Source organism: Triticum aestivum, chromosome 7A, assembly GCF_018294505.1.
Source record: "Triticum aestivum cultivar Chinese Spring chromosome 7A, IWGSC CS RefSeq v2.1, whole genome shotgun sequence".
In the NCBI taxonomy this organism is placed as follows: Eukaryota; Viridiplantae; Streptophyta; class Magnoliopsida; order Poales; family Poaceae; genus Triticum; species Triticum aestivum.
The window spans coordinates 584,548,680-584,570,790 of NC_057812.1; the positions used below are offsets into that span (position 1 = coordinate 584,548,680).

The following is a 22,111-nucleotide window of genomic DNA, read 5'->3' on the forward strand; positions in this document are numbered from 1 at the left end:
TGTCAACAAATCACGGGTAAAGCTAGCTATAAAGAAGGGGCTGGAGATTATCTTGAATGGATAACATGCTCCTCCGATAATTTTTGTTCTCTTAATTAAATAATCCCGCAAGTGACATGCGTTAGTTCGACCACCACCTTTATTTCACGCCTACCTCGAACAACATGTTGATGAGTATATGTACGCTGAACGTGACATTGTGATTTTTCAGTTGGATTGAAAAAACATTTTTACATAGAGTACGTTAGTTTTTTCTAAGAAAATAGTATGGAGTATGTAGCGTGAAGTATGTGCGTTGTGAACAGATAAACAGAACATATTGTGGTGCATTTTCTGTGCATGCAAATGTATGTAGTATGTGCGTGCTGGTGGGTTGATTATTTGAATACATGTAGCCTCCTGGGTTGCTCAAATTACACGTACACTTCCATGTAATACGCACAAGATTTTAGGGTTGTAGTAGTAGTATGGTTGTGCATTAGCACTGTCATGTACCTAACTTTGCCTCGGCCAAAGAAAATCTTTGTCCATTTCTTTTTTGGAGGAATAAACTTTTTTCCATTTTTGAGGGATAAACCATTTTCTATTTCGTTTCTTAACGAGATAAGAATGATTATAAACACATTGATTTTGTTGTAATATGAAGTACATGTATGCTCTTTGCTGGGAGTATGAACTCTAGTTACGAGTCTCCACATTTCTATTCAGAGTATGGAGTATATAATATACTACTATTCTAGAAATTTGTACTTTGTAGAGTATGTAGTATGAAGTATCTGCAAAAAGGAGTATGAAGTATGGAGTATGTCCAAATGAGGAGTATACTATCCAAAAAAAAGGAGTATATTCCCACAGAAAATAGATACATACTCCAAGATGAGAGGAGTATCTCCAGAAAAAAATGTGTACATCTTTTTTTTTCTTGGAGTGGGAAATGCGTACATCTTGATACTGATGAAAGGAGTATATGAGATCAAAGGAGTCTGTAGATTGCAAGTAAAGAGCATATGTAAGAAACGTAGTATGGAGTATAATATGCAAGGCAATATGTAGTATTATTTGTTGGTAGAACAAAGGTAGTATGTAGTAGGTAGTATGTAGTATGTAGTATTATCCCTTGATATAAGAGTGATGTACTACACAAAAGCGCAAATAGTTCATCCATGATTTTATGGACTTCTACATGAGATCGACCGATCATATACAGTATATTCTCTTGTTTCCATCAGGTCATACGCCCATCTTCTCATCTCTAGAGTTTGTTTAGCAACTATAAATTTGGCTGGTCGTACGTCGGCGCAGCCGCCGCCGCGGTGCTGGAACAGTCACATCCCTCTAACATGTGCCACCATAGTTGTTGCCATCGTGATTGATGCATCGAGGTGTCGGAGCAGTACTGACCAATACGTGGTGAAGTGCAAAGCCAACAGAGTCGATGGACGTCGTCGGCAACGGCGACAGCGACAGATCGGATGGCGGCATAGTTTGACCTGCTGAAAAATTCCAACAATAACAACGAATAATTGCACGCTGGCACTCCGGCAGCAATGGCGGGCGTGCGCGCGCGTGGTGCATGGCCGCCGGTCAATGGACGCATCTCTTCTGAATTGGCGTCGATTCTAGTATGCATGTACATACGCTAAATCTAGAAACCAGAGAAGGATGGATCAAAGATTAGCTTGCATATTCAAAACAAGATGGATTAATGAATTGAACCACCGTAACCAGTAATACCTTTGGAATGGCACCTCCCATGAAACATCACACCGGCGGCCGGTGGATATGATTTGAAATCGAGCTTGCTCGCTTGACTGCACGTAGTTATATATGGTAATTATCTGTCCACATAAATTGGGGGGCAGGTGGGGGATATGGCTGGTCAGTTTAGCCGGGTAGAGAAAGTCTAGGCACACTCAGAAGTCAAACCGAACCCGTTAATCAATGCTCGTACCTGGAGGAGATCCGACGGCTGCGAGGGTGGAGGTAACTACCATTAGATGGTAGTATGCATTTTCCATATCTTTCCCTATATATATATATATATATATATATATATATATACTAATAAAGCACGGAGTGCTTCTGGTCGTCCGTCATTAAAAGTGCCTTTGAAGTTGTAAATAATTACCCACCATGCCATTGGTAAGTGGAAAAAACGGTTCGGTTTACCCTTTTCTAAAATCCGCGACCTACTCAACTTATTAAAGTGAAGCCCCTGTAATCAACAGCTTGCATGTGAGTGGCGCAGTGGTGTGAGGCTCGCCTGTTTACCTGGGAGACCCAGGTTCGAGTCCCCTTGCTCCCTTTTCCTCCTTTTATTTTGGCGGGTGATAGGCGCCGGCGGACCGGCCGAAATTTGGGCCGGTCCACCCGCAACCATCCGATTGGTGCATGTATAACCGTTCGATACAGCTGCTGTTTCGTCAAAGCACGCCCCTACGATGGATTCTGCATATAGTCGCTTGATTCCGCATCTGGCTGGCCGCACGCTCTTGCTGGTCGCCATGGTTGCCGGCCCTCCTCGTCGCGGGTTATCGCCCTCGCCGGCCATCCTCGTTGCCGGTCGCCGCACTCGTCGCCTGCATTTTTGGCCAACACCACGCATGCAACAGCTGCGGTGGCATCGGCCGCAGCTCGCCGGCGTGCTCGCCGCCGTCGGCTTGGCCCGGTCCAACCGTTCAGGCCTTATCTTCTTCCCCCATCGGAAACGATTCTCCCAGCGAAGCTTCCCTTCCCACGCCCATGGAAGCACAGCAAAAAAAGTGGAGGTCGTGGCTGTACCTGTACCTGATCCGTCGCCATTGCTGTTGTAGGAAGCACCGTCCAGCAGCTCCACCTTCCAAAAAAATGTTTGCAGCTTCACCTCCAATGACGAGCCAACGTCAGAGCAAACGTCAACGCCGGTGATAGAAAAAAACGAAGATCGATGCGGCAAAAATGTCGTTGCCGTCGCGGCTCAGGGCGCGGCGTCGTCATCACTCATGAATGGTTGCAGCAAAACATCACAACGGTGGTAGCAAAAAGGACGACAGATGCAGCAAAACTTCATCACCGTCATCGGGGGTCGCAGCTAAGTCGTAAAAAAAAAGATGTAGCAAATTTGCTTGCCGGTTGTAGCACCGTTGGTCGCCGGTCGTAGCACATTTGGGCAGCGCCGGGCCATGGCCGGGGAGTGGTCGTTGGTTCTAGCAAAACTCAAAAAGGCGGTTGTAGCAAAACTAAGCGCTAGTTCCAGCAAAACTCAAATACGGTGGTAGCAAAAATGTGTTGCTTCCAACAAAAACAGAGACAGTGGTAACAAGAATGAATACTAGTTCCAGCAAAAAATCAACCCGGTGGTAGCAAAAAAAATTACTGTTTCCAGCAACAACAAAAGATCCATGGCCAGGGGAGTGGCCTCCTGTCACAACATCGTAGTATTGCGTGGCGCCGGCCATGGACGCAGCTCCGACCATGAAAGCAACTTCACCGGCCCTGGACGCAGCTCCGATCATGGACGCAGCTTCGCCAAACATGGACGCAGCTTCGCCGGCCATGCCCTTTGTAGCTCCGGGCGCCATGAAGCAATAGGAGATGCAGTTGACAGCAGGGAAATCGAGTGGAGGACATTGGCTCGGGGGTCGGCTTCGAGGGTGCTCGCCGGAGAAGAAGAGGGGGACTCGCTGGAGGAGATCGCCGGGTCAGACTTTCATGGCAGCCGGGGAAGATTGGGAGAAAAGAAAAAGGACCCAGGGAAAGGGAAGGAGAAGGACGCAGGGGACAGGGAAAGAGATAACGTGGTGGGCCCGATTTGATTAGTTGTAGCCAGCGCGAGACCGGCCGAAGCGTTCGGCCGGCTCACCGTACGCAAGCGTTTCCCTTTTATTTTTCTCTCCTATTAATGTTGGTAGGCGTAGGATATTACTACTCGCTCCAGCGTCACTTAGCAGATGGGCAGCACAATGTACCAGTTACTCTATTTTTTGGACATATTCATATATTTCAAAAAAAAATCATAACTTTCAAACCCTAACTCCAAATCTAACATGTTATGTATAGAAATCCCTTAAAAAGATGTGTAGATTTCAAATATGGTATTATATTAATCACTTTCAATGTCAAAAAAACTCATAACTTTCAAACCCTAACTTCAAATCTAGCATGTTATATATAGAAATCCCTTAAAAAGATGTGTAGATTTCAAATATGGTACTATATTAATCACTTTCAAATCCTAACGCCAAATCTAACATGTTATATATGGAAATCCCTTTAAAAAGATGTGTAGATTTCAAATATGCTATTATATTAATCATCATTCCTAAAATTCCATTTATGATGCAACCTTTATTAATATCTTCTTTATATGGGGTATTTTGAAAATCCCGGCTTAACGTTGATATTTCTGTAGTCTAATAAATTGGAAACATGTTGAATACATTTCACAAATAATACAACCTTATGAACTTACACCACTTATCATGTTGTTTCTCGTGGGGCATTGTGAAAGATTTGAAGGGATTCGCCGATGCTCTCAGGTGTGCGTATGAGGGATGATTTTTTTCCGTTGCAACACACTGGGAATAATGCCTTTCCATGGAATCTGAAGCATGCATGGTTAAAAAAGAAATTCCGAATCATACACCTGATTTCATGAAAATTATTGTGACCTCTTCAAATAGAAAATTCGTTTTAGTGTGGTATGTGCAAATCTGTTTATTATGTTTCCTTCTATATGAAAGAAAATTGAGTTGTACTTTAGACTTTATAGGTCTCCGTGCATGTAAGTTTAGAAGAAATTTGGTAACGAAAATCAGTAATGGGCATCTGGTAACTTACCAATTAAACCTTAATTTATTATATATGTACATACATGTACGATCCTCATGATTTAGGCTCTCAATGATAAATCAAATGATGAAGGTAATGACTCATTATACTACAAATTAACTAGGAAGGTAATTTAGATATTTAAATTAATCAATTCTTTCAGGATTGAAGTGTAGCATCTCATACATGCATTTTAAGATCATTGGTAAAATATACATTACATGGCTGATGCAACAGAATGTTATCTTGGGTCATTGGGCTAGGGAGGTGTGTTTTGATTCTCTCGGTGCAACGCATATATATATATATATATATATATATATATATATATATATATATATATATATATATATATATATATATATATATATATATAGTTTAGAGTGTGTTGACGTGTAGTCCATATTGAAATCTTCGGAAAGATTTATATTTGGGAACGGAGGGAGTAGACATGTGTATGATTCGAACCTGATGTACTGTGGGATGATAACCTGAGTTTCTTCTGCCGCATGTAATCAGTGATGTAATACCTCTCTGAAACTTAAAGAAAGTGCCAAGAGGCATTCCTTTCAAGAAAAAAAAAACATTGTGTTTTTCTAGGTATCGTTCCCCCCTTTCCATCTGCAGACTTTCGGTCCCTGTTTTGCGTCTCGGCGTAACATGTTTGACCGCTTCCTGCCTTCCTGGGTTAAACAAACAAAGTGGATCTTCTACATGTGACCAGCTACAACCTTTTCTTTTGTTTTGAACTCATGTCATCGGTGAACTATCGTGATGACCCCGTCAAAGATAGCAGATGGGTTACGAGCATAATGCGATCTTTGTGCCCGCTCATTGTACATTGTTGTGACGACCCCGTCCAAGACAACATATGTTAAGAGCAATTAAGTAACCACGTGGGATCTTGTCCAAGACAGCATAGTTAAGTTTTTTTTCTCCGCGAACTTGCACCACACCACACCCCTAAGATAGATCGTGGGGCCGCCTGCCGCCCTAAAATAGATCTCCAGAGAGCTCCTTCCTTCCCTCCGGCTGTTCATTCCTTCATGCAACATTCGAGTGGCCCAAATCCAAATTCCGACGACTTACATATAGCTATTGTGTTCTGTATATCATTGTTGTTCTCGGTAGCAAAAAGAAAATTATACTCGGTGTACTTAATCTAATTAAACAGAAGATACGATCAAAGGAGCCGAGTCCATGTGACAAGCGGGAGGGTAAGGTAGCACCTCAGCCCCCAGCAACTGCGCGCTCCAGCATCTACAACACATGGTGCATCGTCGGCCGGAGCGACGGGTTGGGCTCGATGCACCAGAACACCACACACGCGAACCTCTCCACTCTCCGCAAGTCCGTCGTCGTTCGGCAGTATGAGCTCAGTCTTCTGCCTGTTGACCAGCTGGGTCACCCACCCGAACAGCATGACCGTCTCGTTCCTGCCCTGGTCGGACAGTGGGTCCAGACACTTCCGGGAGATCATCTCCTGCAGCACGACGTCAAAGCTGTACACGTCCACCTTGGTATCGATCCGCGCGTCGTCGCGGAACCACTACGGTGCCCCTGATGTTGGTCACCGTGGTGTGCACCTGCTGGTTCCCGAGCAGCTTGGAGATCCTGAAGTCAGTGATCTTGGGGGCATGCGCGCCGTCGAGGAGTATCTTATCTGGCTCGCTAACGACCTCTTCGGTCTCACGTTGTCCGAAGACTAGTCTTCGGTCGCAAGCTGACCGAAGTTAATCTCTTCGGCCTATGGCCCGCCGCCGACGGCTCTTCGACCCCGTTATGCCAATCTTTGGCCCAAGGTAAACCGAAAACAACTCTTCGGCCTAAGTTGAACGAAGAGTGAATCTTTGGCCTAAGCGTGATCAAGGACTGACTCTTCGGCCTGAGTGAGGCTGACGCGATCATCATTTTCAAATTAGGGCATACATTTTCGAAATTTTGTTATGAAAAATAATGTTTAAAAAAATCTAGTTCGGACCATATCCTGTGATCAGCCGCTTACGGGGTGACGGCAAGTGTCGGACAAGTCGCAACTCGCAACAAAAAACACGCCTCCACGGTCAAGAACGCGCGTGTACGACACACACGCGGCACGTCTTCACAAATTCATTCCGTTGCGACTTGCGACGTTGCTCATGGCTCCACCCGCCCATCTCCCTTTTCATCCGTGGAAAACCGGACAAGACTCGGGGTCCATGCCACCGTACGTACGGAGCTACATGCATGCATGCACCCTGCATGAACGATGATAGTGCCAACTGCGAAGCTTCCTCGTGGTGCCCATCTCAGATGTCACCGTAGTGCGCAGCAGGGGAAGACTTGCGGGTCATGCGAGCCTACGGCCCTGACCGGTGACAGGCACAACTGATGCGCTGTGACCCCGAAGCGTCACTGCTTTCGCTTGACTAAGCTCCAGCCAATGTACCAATGTACGGTACAGGAGACGTGGCTCGGTGCCGCTTGCGCACGCTGGGTTTCCTTTCCACGGAAGAAAACGTACAACTGAGAGGTCTTAGTTTTTTTTCCCCGCAACCTAGGGCTCCCTGGCGGCGCTAGGGTTTCGACGTGGAAACCGATCGGCGGGCCGCCCCAAGGACTCGGCGAGGGTGATGGCTACACCACCCGCGGCGGAGACGACGCAGGAGACCTCGGGATCAAGCAACACCAGATCGGCGAGGGAGAAACTTGAGGAAGCGTCGGGAAAGCTGGACATATCCGAGGAGGAGGCGACTCCTCTCGTGATAGATGACCGTCTTGATGGTGCTCCGGTAAAGTGGTTGCTGGCGGGTAAGGTTCTGTATCGCAATCAGTATCATATACACACCATTGGCAATGCTTTGCGACCGGCTTGGGGAAACCCTAGAGGACTGCAGTTTCGCTCGAGCGGAGCGAATATGTTTGTGGCTGAATTTGAGTCTCAGCGAGATCGTGACAGAGTTTGGGCAGGATCGCCTTGGCACATCAACAAGAATGCGGTCATCCTGGCCGAGTTTGAAGAGTGCATGCGCCCAGATGAGGTCAAGTTCGACCGCCTGCAGGTTTGGGCTAGGGTTCTTAATCTACCCTATAATTTGAGAGATGATGCATGGAGCCTCCCAATAGCCCGGATGATTGATAAAGAGGTTCAGATTGCTAAGTTTGATCACAACGGAGGTTATCTCCGAGCCAGAGTTTCGGTGGAGGTCAATAAACCACTTACGAGATGGGTGCTTATTGATTCGGCAAGGAGGAAGAAGGTGGATTCCTATGACATACAATATGAACAAATTACATACTTCTGTTTCTCTTGTGGGCGGCTGGGCCATTCGGATCTTTACTGCTCTAACCTAGGAACACGAGATGAGAAGGGAGAGCTTCCGTTTGGGCTGACACTGCGAGCTCCTGATGAGAACATGTATCCAGCAGGCAGCGAAAATTCCTCCAGGGGCCAGAAGTCTGACCATAGCAGCAAGCAAGAGACGAGGAATTCTAGAACAAAATCCAAGCAAGATGCGGGGGAGGAGGTGGTCTCGCCCCTAAAGAACAAAGAGAACACTCGCTATAAGAGAAAGGAGGGACCGACCGCAGTATATCAACCAAAGCAGTTGCTTCTCACGGTAGCACAAAAACCCTGAAGATCGTGATCCGAGTACAAGCACTGCGGGTGGAGAAGATGATGAGGATCTTGTTCGTGAACCAAAGAAGAAGAGGCCTGTTGACGCTCAAAAGTGGCATGATCATAAAGCAGCATGCCGGGGAGAAAACTTTATCGGGGTAAAACCTTGCCGGTGTGTGAAGGCTTGCCGGCGTGGAAAGCTTGCCGGCGCAGAAAGCTCGTTCATGTGTGGAAGCTTGCCGGTGTGAAATCTTGCCGGGGGCGAAACCTTGCCAGGGAGGAATCCTTGCTGGGGTAGAAACCTTGCCGGTGTGGACAGCTTGTTACATGGACTCGACTCCTTTGATCGTGTCTTCTGCTTGATTAGATTGAGTGCATCGAGCACAACGATTTTATTTATTTATTTGTTATTGAGAACAACATTGATATAGAATGATCCACCAACCATCCATCTCTTCCGACACTCCCCGACACGTTTTTGGTGCGGAAATGTGTTTTTGGTGCGAGCTCCGACCCGTCCGACACTCCCCGACACCCTGCGGGCAGCTGATCAAGGGATATGGTCCGGGCGCGCCGTCACGGTAATGCACACTTTGTCTTACATGGGTTGGCTTATTAGAGTATTACTAATAGAATCCTCAAACCCTCAAATCCTTAAAGCAAAGCAGTTTTAAGGGTTGAGAAGTGTCACTTTTTGACACTTTTAAGGGTTGAAAAAACAGGGGCAAATACTAGAATCCTCAAACCCAACTCTTAAGCTGCTTTAAGGATTGCCATTTTCTCGAACACCTCGTGCGCGGCGGGAGGAGGTTCGGCCACGGCGACGAAAGGAGGTTCGGCGACGGAGGCGGGCGGGGGCGCGGGCTTCTTCCGCACCGCGGCCTTCTTCCGCGGCATCTTCACGGCCGGGGCGACCTTGGATGGCGCCTTCGGTCGGCTCTTCTTGGTGGCCGGGGCGGGAGGCGGCGGAGGCGGGCGCCGGAGCGGTGACGGTGGCCGGGGTGGGAAGCGCGCGGGAGGAGGAGGTGCGAGGCCCGCCCGCCGCCGCTTGGCCCCGACGTGGGTCGCCGCCACCACGTCAGCCACGGTCGGGTGGGCGGGGGCGGGCGAGGCGGGCGCGGCGGCGGGGCCCTCCATGGCCGGCGCGACAGAAGGCGGCGGGAGGCGGCGGGAGGAGGAGGCCGAGAGGAGGAGGAAGTTTTCTCCCGCACGAGAGAGGAGGAGGAAGTTTTCTCCCGCACGAGAGAGGAGGAGGAGTGCGGGTTGGGGGGGGGGGGGGGGGATTTCCCTCTCAACCCCTACTTCTACAGGTTGCAAACTGGTTTAAGGGTTGGACCTCTAAATTTTTTTACGGGTTTGAGGATTTAGAGGTTTTAGTCTACGGCGCTTTTTCGGCGGAAACTGTAAAAAAACGGGTTTTTTTAGTGATTTGAGGGCTTGAGGACTCTACTATACTTGCTCTTAGATCACTAGTCTACCAGTTTCCAACCTGCAATTTTCATCCGGTTTTGAAATCTTCGACAAGGTTTCTCTTACACTTATTAGATCACTATAGTCTACGTACATGCCGCCGTACGTACGGAGCTACGTGCATGCATGCACCCACATGAACGATGGTAGTGCATGCCGACTGCGAAGCTTCCTCGTGGTCTCCATCTGACCGTAGTGCGCAGCAGGGGGAGACTTCCGGGTCATGCCCATGACCGGCGACAGGCACAGCTGATGCGCTGCGCTGTGACTATCGTCAACCCCGAAGCGTCACTGCTTTAGCTTGACTAGCTCCAGCCAACTACGGTACGGTACGGGAGACGGGGCTCCTCGGTGTGCCGCTTGGGCACACGCTGGGTTTCCTTTCCACGGAAACCGTACAACTGCCCCGGCGACCACTTCCGTGACAAAGTAATGGCAGTGACCCTACGCTGCACTGAACGATCAGTCAAGGTGCACTCGGCCATGGACCCCAAGACGACGCTTTCAGAAAGGGAACAGTGGGCTGCTCCGGAGCACCGCCATCACCTGATCCAAAAAAAATATCATGGTTTTCACCTGGAGCAAACCGAAGGAGAGTAGTCGTGTGACGCCCCATCGTCGGCCTGGCCCAAGCCAGACAAGGATCACCCCCCGGCACACATTATCCACCTCCGAGACAACCATTGATCGCCGAACACCAGTCCCCATGCCGCCCACACAGCCATGGCCACCGGCCCGCGCCTGAGTTGCAAGCCCGACCCATAGGCACCAACAACAACCTCCCCGATCCATAGGCACCAATTTTCACTCAGAGGTGGTCCTTCTGTCATTACACATCGAACAGTAGAGATGGATCATGGCTGGTTGGTGGATCATTCTATAGCAGTGCCTCGATAAGCAAAATTAAAATTAAAAATCATTGCGCTCGATGCACTCAATCTAATCAAACAGAAGACACGATCAAAGGAGCCGAGTCCATGTAACAAGATGGAGGGTCAGGTAGCACCTCGGCCTCAGCCACCGCACTCTCCAGCATCTGCACCACATGGTGCATCGTCGGCCGGAGCGACGGGTTGGGCTCGATGCACCAGAACGCCACGCGCGCAAACCTCTCCACCCTCTCCAAGTCCGCCGCCGCGTCGTCATCGTCAGGCAGTATGAGCTTAGTCCTCTGGTTGCTCACCAGCTGGATCGCCCACCCGAACAACGTGACCGTCTCGTCCCCGCCCTGGTCGACCAGCGGGTCCTGGCACTTCCGACAACAAATCATCTCAAGCAGCACGACGCCGAAGCTGTACACGTCCACCTTGGTATCGATCCGCGCGTCGCTGCGGAACCACTCGGGCGCGATGTACCCCCTGGTGCCCCTGATGTTGGTCACCGTGGTGTGCACCTGCTGGTTGCCGAGCAGCTTGGAGATCCCGAAGTCGGTGATCTTGGGGGCGTGCGTGTCGTCGAGGAGTATGTTGTCTGGCTTGATGTCGCAGTGCATGATCGGGGAGACGCACCCGTCGTGGAGGTACTCGATCCCCCTGGCGATGCCGAGCGCCGCCTGGGCGCGCCAGCTCCATGGCGGCCGCTCCGGCTTGAAGAGGAACCCGCGGAGCGACCCTCCCGGCATGTACTCCAGCACCAGCATCCGGTGCTTGCCTTCCTTGCAGTAGCCGATCATGCGGACCAGGTTCCGGTGGTGGATCTGCCCGATGGACTGCACCTCGTTGGTGAACTCCCTCTCGCTGTAATCGTTCGAGTTGATGAGCCTCTTCACCGCGATGAGGCGCCGCCGCGGGGACTTGAGCTCTCCTTGGTAGACCTCGCCGAAGCTCCCTTTCCCCAGCAGCTTCTCGAAGCCGTTGGTGGCTTTGTGGAGCTCCTTCCAGCTGAAAGCTCTCACGCTCAGCAAGTCCTGGCTCTCTCTGTTCTTCTTGGTCAGGTAGTGCCTTGCCAGGAAGCCGCCGGGGACGGCCAGCAGCACGACGGCCACGCAGACTGCCACGGCCACTATGGTTCTTGTCCTCGCCGACATCCTCGCCGGCGGATTATTGCTTCGCCGAACTTTGATCAGTGCCTTCGTGGTGACATCGCTGGCCTGTCGCCCGTTTGTCAGCGCCGCCACCTCGGCGCAGTCGGTCCCGCCGATCATCAGCGCGGCGGCGCAGTAGCAGTCGTTGAGGCAGTAGGCCCGACACTGGTCCTCCGTGACCGACGTGAACTTCTTGTAGTAGATCGATGTCTCCCAGGTGGTGTTGGGCAGATCGACGAGCGTGTACTCCTCGGCGTTGTTCTCCCCGTCGCAGCTCTGCGGCGCGAACTCCGGCGTGCAGCCGCTGTCCGTGTGCTGCGCGTCGGCGTACGTGTACCCGTCTGGGCACACGCAGCGGAGCCGGTCCTTCTGCTCCGTGCAGTACGACCCCGGGCCGCACACGCCCTGCAGCCCGGACGTCCTCTTGTTGCAGGCGTCGCTGGGGAAGGCCCCCGAGACGCTCCACGACGTGTTGCCGCCGCCGTCCGGCACGTTCCTGGCGCGGGCATAGGCACGGACGACGCCATCGGGGTCCATCCTGGCGAACCTGTAGAACTTGCCGGCGCTGCCGGTCGCCACCGGCGATATCAGGTTCTGGACGACGCCATTGTAGAGAGTGGAGCTGAGGCCGCCCTGGTCGTCGAAGGTGACCGTCGTGTTGCCGCTGGAGCTGTCGGTCTTGGCCTGCCAGTAGGCGTTGTCCGGGCTGTTGCCGCTGAGCAGGTCCACGTAGAGCACGACGTTGCCGTCCGTCTGGACGCCCATGGTGAACCGGCCGGTGGTGAACTCCGTGTCCGCGCGCCTGGAGATGATCTTCCCCTCGGACCGAGTGTCCATGGTCAAGGACTGGCCCGGCAGCAGCGTGTCCGTCGGGTACCCGAAGCTCGCCCACAGCACGTTCTCCGGGCCGCCGCCGCCGCCGCCGAGGAACTGGAGGTCGCCGGAGTCGAGGAGCGCGAGCACGGACCCGCGCTTGAGGCTGGGGATCGGCGCCCTCCACAGCACCCGGTTGCCGCCGTCGGCGGTGTCCGCGAGCGCCAGCTGGCCGTCGGCCGTGACGCTGAGAGCGGACTGCGCCGTGGCGAGGACGGCCGACGAGTACGTGGACGACTGCCTGGCGAACCACACCACGGACTGCAGCTGGGAGGAGCCGCTGGGCCGGCCGTCGTCGTCGGAGCCGGAGCGGAACCATGTGGCGAGGAGGAACTTGCCCGGGCTGGACCTGTCGAGGGCGCGGAAGCCGAACGCGAAGACGCCGGAGGGGCTGGTGATGTAGCTGGGCGGCGTCATGGGGATTCCGGCCGTGAGGTTAGTCCGTGCGGCGGCTACGTGGCCACTTAGCACCGCAAGGAACGCGGCGACGAAGAGAGCGGAGGAGGGCGATGCCATTGTTGGGTGTGGGAGCTCGCCGGGAGCAAGCAGAAGGAGTTTGATCGTAATAAAATACTACTGACTCGGGCCCATTCGTTGACTCCGATTCCTCGTCAAGATGTGCGTGTGGCTCCACACGCACGCCCAAGTCGTGTCGTGTGTTGGACGAGGTCTTGGCCTTGCGTAACAGGTTAACCTCAGCAGCGGAAAGAGAACTTGTTTAATGCACGGGCGTCGCGGTCACAAGATCACACGTGATCACTTATTTGCTCTTAGCCTATGAGCACTGTCTTGGTCCTGGACGAGGTCGTCTCGATGATGCACGGGCACGTACAAAGATCACATCTAAGTTTCTTAGACGGGGTGCCGGTCCGGCGTCGTCACGGTTTTTATTTGAACATAGCATGATTGTAGACGCTCACAGACATGCGCACACACTCACATTTATAAATACACGCACGTACTCTATCTCTAAAGCAACTCCGAGATACTGATCTGGCACAACATTTTAACATCGACAAAGCCACCATGAACGAACATCTCTAGAAACACTGGAATAAACCCAGAAAATGCAGGTAACAACGTCAAGTCTGGCACTTAAACCCTGATAGCCAGACTGACTCCACCGCACAGAACCTAACCACCTGAGCTACGACTTGGTCCGCCGCCGTCACGACAGTCGAGTTGAGTATTCTATTAATGATCTCCATTCAACTTTCCACGCAGCCGCTGCATCCTCCTAAAAAAAAGCTAGGGTTTGTGACTCTCGCCGGCTCCGCTGCAGGTCCGCCTCGTCTCCACGCGCTTTCGCCTCGTGCCTCGTGGACACCTCCCCTGCGGACTCCACATTGATTCCTTTATGGATCCATGATTCTTTGTATGCTTCTTCTCGCCTGTTCTTCTGTCAGTCGATTTTTCCTCCACCGAAGCCATGAACCAGTGGCCATTGGCGCAGCGATGAGAACGGCCACTGTGATCGTCCTTCCCCGTCTTGCCGTAATGCCCTTCCGACCGCCTGGATGGCCTTTCTCCCTCAACGGAGAGCATCGTGCTGATAACGTATGAAAGAACTAATTGATCGAACTATCTCATTCCATTGATGATTAACACATTTATACAAAGGGAACAATCGTCAAGAGAAGATGCGTCTGTTCGTGAGGATGGGAGGAGCGGACGTGACGATTGCCTTGAGAGGCCCTCGCATGTACGACGTGACGGTTGCCTGGCGGCAAACCGTACACTAATTACAAGGAAGGATTATCCCTAACAGAGTACTCTATGTCTCTATTGATGATCTCCGTTCAAAACAAACAAAAGCAGCTTTGGTCACATGTGGTAGGTTTTTTTTTTGCTTAAGCTAGGATCAGTCAACAAGCTACGCTAGATGGAAAACATGACCAACAATGCATGCATGTAGGCCCGTAGGGGACCGAAAGTCTTCCATAGATGGAAAGGGAGAAGATTCACAGACCGGCTATCACACGTAAACTGTATCCCCTCTGTCTGCGAATAAGTGTACTTTTACCTTTTGTTCCAAGTCAATATTTTAAAATTTTGACCAACTTTACAAAAAAGAGTAGTAGCATACATGACATCAAATTGGTATATATGAAATTACATTTCAAAGCGAGATATTAATTTAGTATCATAGATACTACTACTTTTTCTTATAAAGTTGATCAAAAATTTAAAATTTTGACTTAGTGCAAAAGCTAGGTATACACTTATTCGCGGATGGAGGGAGTATCTGTTTACTGTCGAGTTACCTAGAAATCACCACGTTGGTCTTGACCTTTTTATTTGAAAACAAACTCCAACTTTATTCATTTGTAATAAGTAGTATATCGTTTGTGAGGAACATTACAATTTCATTTAAAGGCTCCTCAAACCAATCAAGAGTCAAAAAAAATCTAGCTAATCTAGCAAGCTCATGAGCTACTTTATTTGCTTCTCTATTACAGTGCTCAAATCTAGCAGTAGCGAAATCACATGCATAATGAAAACAGTCTTCGAAGATTGCTGCCGCCGCACCCACCGACTGCCCTCCATCATTTATAGAGTCAATCACCTCCATATTATCCGAATTTACGATAATGCGATTGCATCCCGCCCTTTGCGCCATTGTTAGACCAAATTTGAGAGCTCTAGCCTCCGCCATCAGCACATCCGTGCAAAAATCTATTCTCTCATTCCCTCCAGCAATAAACCTGCCTCTGTCATCTCTAAGCACTGCTCCCATTGTCCCCCTAAGAAGGTCGTGATCGAAGGAAACATCAACGTTGAGTTTAACAAAACCTCTTGGAGGGCAAGCATTGGTCTTGACCTTGCCTTGCATAACAAGCTAATCTCAGCCATGGAAAGTGAACTTGTTTATATTAATACTTTGCTGGAGGGTGGACGATCTGCACAGGGGGCATCTGCACCCGCTTTTCAAAAATGTACTTTTTACGCATTATAGTTTTGTAATGTTAAAAAATTCTAAAAAAAATTATGCATACATGTTGGCAAAGGTATGTCCACGGCACAAAGTTTTGTGTAAAAAATATTTTTGTTTTGCCTTAGTAAAAAAACACAAATTTTACTGCTTCTAAATAGCGTTTCATGGCATAAAATTTTATCTCTTTTGCACAGGCTATAAAAAAAGTTGTTTTTCTGTGAAACTTTCTGCACATATATAGAATATGGAGATGTCAAGCGTGCACCTTTTTTCAGAATTTTTTGACATTGCAAAATGTGTTTTCCAAAGTGGGTTCATATGTACCCGGGTTCATTCATGCACTTCTCCACTTTGCTGCGACATGTCTCTCTTTCAGGTCACTTCGATCGTAGGACCCTGATCAATGGTAATGCTTACAATGTGCTCAAACAAGGCCTCGCTCTTGCTTTCCTCTCCTTTATCTTCACTAGTGAGCTTGTGGATTCATCTTCCTTTTGTTTGTCGTGACCGATGGTGGAGAGGGCTGGGTAGTACTCCATCCGTTCCTAAATATTTGTCTTTTTAGAATTTTAAATGGACTATCACATACAGATGTATATAGACATATTTTAGAGTATAGATTCACTCATTTTGCTCCGTATGTAGTTATTTGTTGAAATGTCTAGAAAGACAAACATTTAGGAATGGAGGGAGTAGATAGGTAGGGTATTAGACAGGGACATCGTTAGGATAAATGGCGACACTTGTCTTTCAAATCAGTTTTCCGGACTTTGATCCTCCTCTGTTCGTCCGTTGAGACAGGTTAGATGAAACTCCAGCATAGATCCCTGTCAGCTCCTCGGGGCCGTGAGGTTAGGGTTTTTCGCCGAGTGTACACAACAAATGATAGTTGGTGTCATGTTCTTCAGATCGGTTTAGGGATTCAACGTCGGTGACTGCGGCTTCAGGACGCTGGTCCTTAGAGGCATGTGCACAAAGACTTCCTGGTTGTCATTGAAAGGTCAAGGCGGCTTCGATATGAGAGCAACGACATATCAATATTTATTAGGATTTTAGACCAGTTAAGAGTTAACTAGTTTATTCCGCAAAAGCTTAGTGGGGAACAAAATAGAGTCGTCGTGGTAAATTATAGTCGAACCGAGTGCACCATTGCTGTATGGTTGCACCAAGGACCACCATGTATTGAGGATGCCTCTCGGCTGTAACTCCATACCTATGGAATAAAACTCTTTTCACCGAAATAAAAAAAGAGTTAACTACTCCCTTCGTTCCTAAATATAAGTCTTTTTAAAGATTTTAAATGGACTACCACATACGGATGTATATAGACATATTTTATAGTGTAGATTCACTCATTTTGCTCCGTATATAGTCATTTGTTGAAATCTCTAGAAAGACCTATATTTAAGAACGGAGGGAGTAGTTAAAAGCCTTAATCAATGAAGTTGGCTTCTAAAATAAGCTATATGTTGTAGGGGCGGCTTATGGCATAAGCCGTCAAGAACTGTGCCAAATCGTATAGGGTCCTATTTAGTTTTTTTAGCAACTGGGCCCTATTTAGGTGCCTCGCTGGAGGTGCTCTTGGGCTAGACGGGCCAAGCCTTGGGCCTTGCTTTACTAGCCCAGCTTTGCCCTTCACTCTCGCCACTGCCTTTTTTGTCAAAAAAAAAAGAACTCACCACTGGTTTTCCTCCTCGTCTCGCTCAAACCATGCCTCCGCCAGCGCCTTCCCGCCTCCTGGCCGTCCTCTCCGCCCGCCCCCCTCCGCCGCTCCGCCGCCTCCTTCAGCTCCACGCGCACCTCCTCACCGCCGGCCTTCTCTCCTCCCCGTCCCCACTCCCCCTCTCCTCCAGCCTCGTCGTGGCATTCGCCCACTCCGACGACCCGCGGCACGCCCCCCGCCCGCTCCTCCACGCGCTCGCCCTCCTCGCCTCCCTGCCCTCCCCGCCCGACTCCGCGCGCCCCTACAACGCCGCGCTCCGCGCCCTCTCTCTCTGCGCGCACCGCGGCCTCGTCCCACGGTGCCTCCCGCTCTACCGCTCGCTCCTCCTGTCCGCCCGCCCGGACCACCTCACCTTCCCCTTCCTGCTTAAGGCGTGCGCGTGCCTGCAGGAGCGGGGCTACGGGGACGCTGTCCTAGGGCATGCATTCAGGCTCGGGTTCCACGCGGACGTCTTCGTGGCGAACGCCGCGGTGCACTTCCTGGCGGTGCGCGCGTCCATGGCGGAGGCACGCAGGCTGTTCGATCAGATGCCTGTGAGGGATCTGGTGTCGTGGAACACGCTGATTGGCGGCTATGTGCGAAGGGGCCTACCTGGGGAGGCCTTGGAGGTGTTCTGGAGGATGGCCGAGGATGGGACGCTGGCGCCTGACGAGGTGACGATGATTGGGGTCGTGTCAGGGTGCGGGCAGCTGCGGGATCTGGAGCTTGGGAAGAGGTTCCATGGGTATGTGGAGAGCAATGGAGTGAGGTGCACTGTGAGGCTGATGAATGTGCTAATGGATATGTATGTCAAATGCGGCGATTTGGAGCGGGCCAAGTCCGTGTTCGAGAGGATTGATGGCAAAACGGTTGTTTCGTGGACAACCATGATTGTTGCGTATACAAAGTTCGGGCTGATGGACGATGCGAGGAGGGTGTTTGATGAGATGCCTGAAAGGGACGCATTCCCGTGGAATGCGCTGATGGCCGGTTATGTGCAGTGTAAGCAGGGCAAGGAGGCTCTTGGATTGTTTCATGAGATGCAGGAAGCAAAGGTGAGGCCTGATGAGATTACCATGGTCAATATTTTATCGGCTTGCTCGCAGCTTGGAGCTCTAGAAATGGGTATGTGGGTTCACCATTACATCGACCGACACCGGCTTTCACTTAGTGTCACACTAGGCACAAATCTAGTTGACATGTATGCAAAGTGTGGGAACATCGAGAAGGCCATCCATGTTTTCAAAGATTTACCGGAGAAAAATGCGCTCACGTGGACAGCAATGTTATGCGGCCTGGCAAATCATGGACGTGCTGATGAGGCAATACAGTACTTCCGTAGAATGATAGAGCTTGGATTGCAGCCTGATGAGATTACATTCATAGGGGTTCTGTCTGCATGTTGTCATGCTGGCCTGGTTAAAGAAGGCCGTGAATTTTTTTCCCTACTGGTCTCAAAATATCACCTTGAGAGGAAAATGAAACATTATTCATGTATGATAGACTTGCTAGGCAGAGCAGGTCATTTAGATGAAGCAGAGCATCTAGTAAACACCATGCCAATGGAGCCTGATGCAGTAGTGTGGGGTGCTCTCTTCTTTGCTTGTAGACTGCATGGTAATATTACTCTGGGTGAAAGGGCAGCAATGAAATTAGTAGAGCTTGACCCGAGCGACAGTGGAATATATGTGCTACTGGCTAACATGTATGTAGAGGCAGGAATGAAGAAGAAGGCTGATAAAGTGAGGGTGATGATGAGGCACTTGGGAGTGGAAAAAGTTCCTGGATGTAGTTGCATCGAGCTAAATGGGGTGGTTCATGAATTTATCGTGAAGGACAAGTCACATACAGACAGTGATGCTATCTATGACTGCTTGCATGATATCACACAACAAATAAGGCACACTGCAAACATGATTGACATTTGTGCAACTGGCTGAGGCCTGCAAGATGTGATATGTTCGATTATTTTGCGCAACTCAACCATGTCGTGAGTTATGCCAGGCAATGTGCTAAGATAAGTAGGATTTGCTGATGTCCATCAAACTTTGGGCCATTACATCAGCATTGTGGCCCTTTTACAGCTTACCAGTCGATGAAAAATTCAAGTGCAGATGCTCAAGGCAGTATCTCAATTCACAAGGTACTGCTGCGCCTCACAAGCAAAATAAAATAAAATAATTAAGCTTGTCAAAAGTTGGATTGGTGCTTAGATGGCTTTTTTTCTTATTTCCGTACCAGTCCTTTGAATTCTGTTAGGCCGGTAAAGAGAGCAGGAAGCAGATCCATCTGTGAAGTCTTCAACTTTGTAAGTTATCCTTAAACTTTTCCTTTCCCTACTCACAGTTGTATCTGATACTGATTAAATTTGCATATGCTAGCCTCACGATTTAAGTTCGTGAAAAATATTCTTTGCAAATGATAATGTCAAATACATCACCAATTGGACCTCCTAAAAGGGGAAGTTGCAAAAGATGACTCTTATAAACCAAAAGAGCTCTGTAAGAATTCAGTAATTTGTAGCAGTATACAATTTGTTGCTGAAAATAAGCACTATTGACAAAAAAAATCGTTTCAATATCTGAATATCCGACTATAGTTTATAAGTTCATCAAGAGGGATAAAACAGAATATAAATGTCATGGAATGGTGACATCACTTAAGAGTCTGGAAAAATAGCATCTCTTCTCCTTTACCTCTAGCCATTAAGCCGAATTTGAATCTCCTGAGAGCCTTTAGGAAATACTTCGTGGTCCAACAAAACTTTTTTTTAATGTGAGCATAACATTAAGACAAGTCTACTAGTATATGATTCCATTGTAGTCAGCCATGTGTCGAAAGAATCAGCAAAAACATTTATGCCAATTGGCATCAGATCCCTTACTTTGTCTATCATATGTTCCGTATCAAAAAACATGTTATGCCATATGCCAATGTTATGGTCCTCATCTAGTGAAGCAGCCAAACTTTTGCATCTGATTTTTCTATAATGTACTGTCACAGGTTCAAATCTCAGAGAATACGAAATGTCCCATTTAGCTAATTGATAGGGTTAGCAATGAGGTGATAACATTTCCAGTGATACTGGACTTTAGGTGATACAACGAATGCATGGCACATGGTCCGTTTGATCTTGCGTGTAGGAACATGATCACATCTGGTGATATTCAGGTCAATGGTTCGGGTCCACTATTGGTGGATATGCAGAAACACACTCTTTCCTTATTTCTGTGATAATTGAACTAACCATTTCTTCCTTCCCATATTTTCCTAGCACCTCCATATCTGGAGCACGAAACGTTGCTTGCGTCTGTTGGACCTGGACCCTCTCGGAGTGTGATTCAAAGTCTGGTGAGTGGTGACAGCCTATTCCTCGGCAAATGCCACGAAGATTGGACAAGCCAAGGTCAATTTGGTTAGTTCATTACCTAAACTTCTATAATCGCTAGTCAATGAAGAAACGCCATGCCAATTGTTCTGCAATTGCAGCCCGTAAGGATTGGATATTAAAGAAGTGTGTTCTCCAAAATAATATTATTTGAGCAGTACTCCCTCCACCCCATAATGTAAGACGTTTTTTGACACTACACTAATGTCAAAAAACGTCTTACATTATGGGACGGAGGGAGTAGTAGATTGTAGGATTGTATTCGAGGGCTAAACTTATGACCTGGAATGCATGTCAGTAAGCTATACGTATCACTATAGGTCAGACAAAGAGCAGATCAAGTAAGTATCTCCTTGGGGTACGCACATCAAGCTCAAATTCCGCAAGTGTTGTTCAATGTTGCTGGTTCCGATTCCTTCCTTTCTTGACTGAACCAAAGCTTCACGTTACAGCTTCAAATGAATGTGAAAATGTGATAGAATAAGGAACAAGAGTCCGGTACTGGATTTCAGAACGCTGCTTCGAATTTCTCAAATTTGCAAGTAATATCTAATATGTACTCGCTAACTTGCTAAGTACGCCATATATTATTTAAAGGTCTACTTAGATCAGAACAATACTGTATATGTTAGGCGGAAGGTGGAACAGCCCAATCGACCACCTCCCCCACCACAGTATTGTACTCGAGTGGGTGGATTTGAGGTGTCCAATCATTACTAAAAAAATAAAAAAATTCTGTTGCAATACTGTTTCATGCAAAATTGGTTGCAGTATTTTCTTGGATGTTTAAAGACAAAAGTTCATGCAACTTGTATGGAATAAATCCTCACCTAATGCAAACAAATCATGGAACAATGCAATTGCGGAGCTTAGCTTGGGTCATACGGGCAATGCCCCTTCTCAATATTTTAGCCTTTCATAAAATATCTGACATTAGCTCCAAGAGCTGGAGCTACTTACGCATCAAGGTAACCCTATTTCTCATACAGTTTATCCACCTTTGATGGCCCCTGCTTAAATACACTTATGCAGCATGCAAAAACAACCTGTGGAACATCAAAAATCTGCAAGTCAATACCAGGCTTATCACCTATGGTTACACCAGTACCAATACAGTCGACCCAAGCACGTTTACCAAAGTTCTGTGAGCTTGATGACGCAGTAAACGGCTGATTCTTTTCTCTCCTTAGGTTAGATAGAAAAGTAAGAGTTTCCTTTATTTTTAACTATGTACATCATACTTAAAACAAAAAATGTAGCTCCCCAGGTGATCAGCACATGTACATCAATTTAGGCATCTCCAACTCCCAAGT

General features: G+C 48.7%; 2 protein-coding genes across 2 annotated transcripts; one reads left to right on the forward strand and one right to left on the reverse strand.

Annotated features, from left to right (window-relative positions):
- Window positions 1-10,815: 10,815 nt before the first annotated feature.
- On the reverse strand, window positions 10,816-13,333 carry LOC123148449 (G-type lectin S-receptor-like serine/threonine-protein kinase LECRK3). Its single transcript, XM_044567883.1, has one exon. It carries the CDS (start codon window positions 13,287-13,289, stop codon window positions 10,821-10,823), a length of 2,469 nt encoding a protein of 822 aa, XP_044423818.1. The 5' UTR covers window positions 13,290-13,333; the 3' UTR covers window positions 10,816-10,820.
- Window positions 13,334-17,418: 4,085 nt separating this feature from the next.
- LOC123153529 (pentatricopeptide repeat-containing protein At2g22410, mitochondrial) lies at window positions 17,419-22,111 on the forward strand. Its single transcript, XM_044572619.1, has 3 exons — window positions 17,419-19,553; window positions 19,652-19,718; window positions 20,685-22,111. The coding sequence occupies exon 1, from the start codon at window positions 17,419-17,421 to the stop codon at window positions 19,348-19,350; it is 1,932 nt and encodes a 643-aa protein (XP_044428554.1). The 3' UTR covers window positions 19,351-19,553; window positions 19,652-19,718; window positions 20,685-22,111.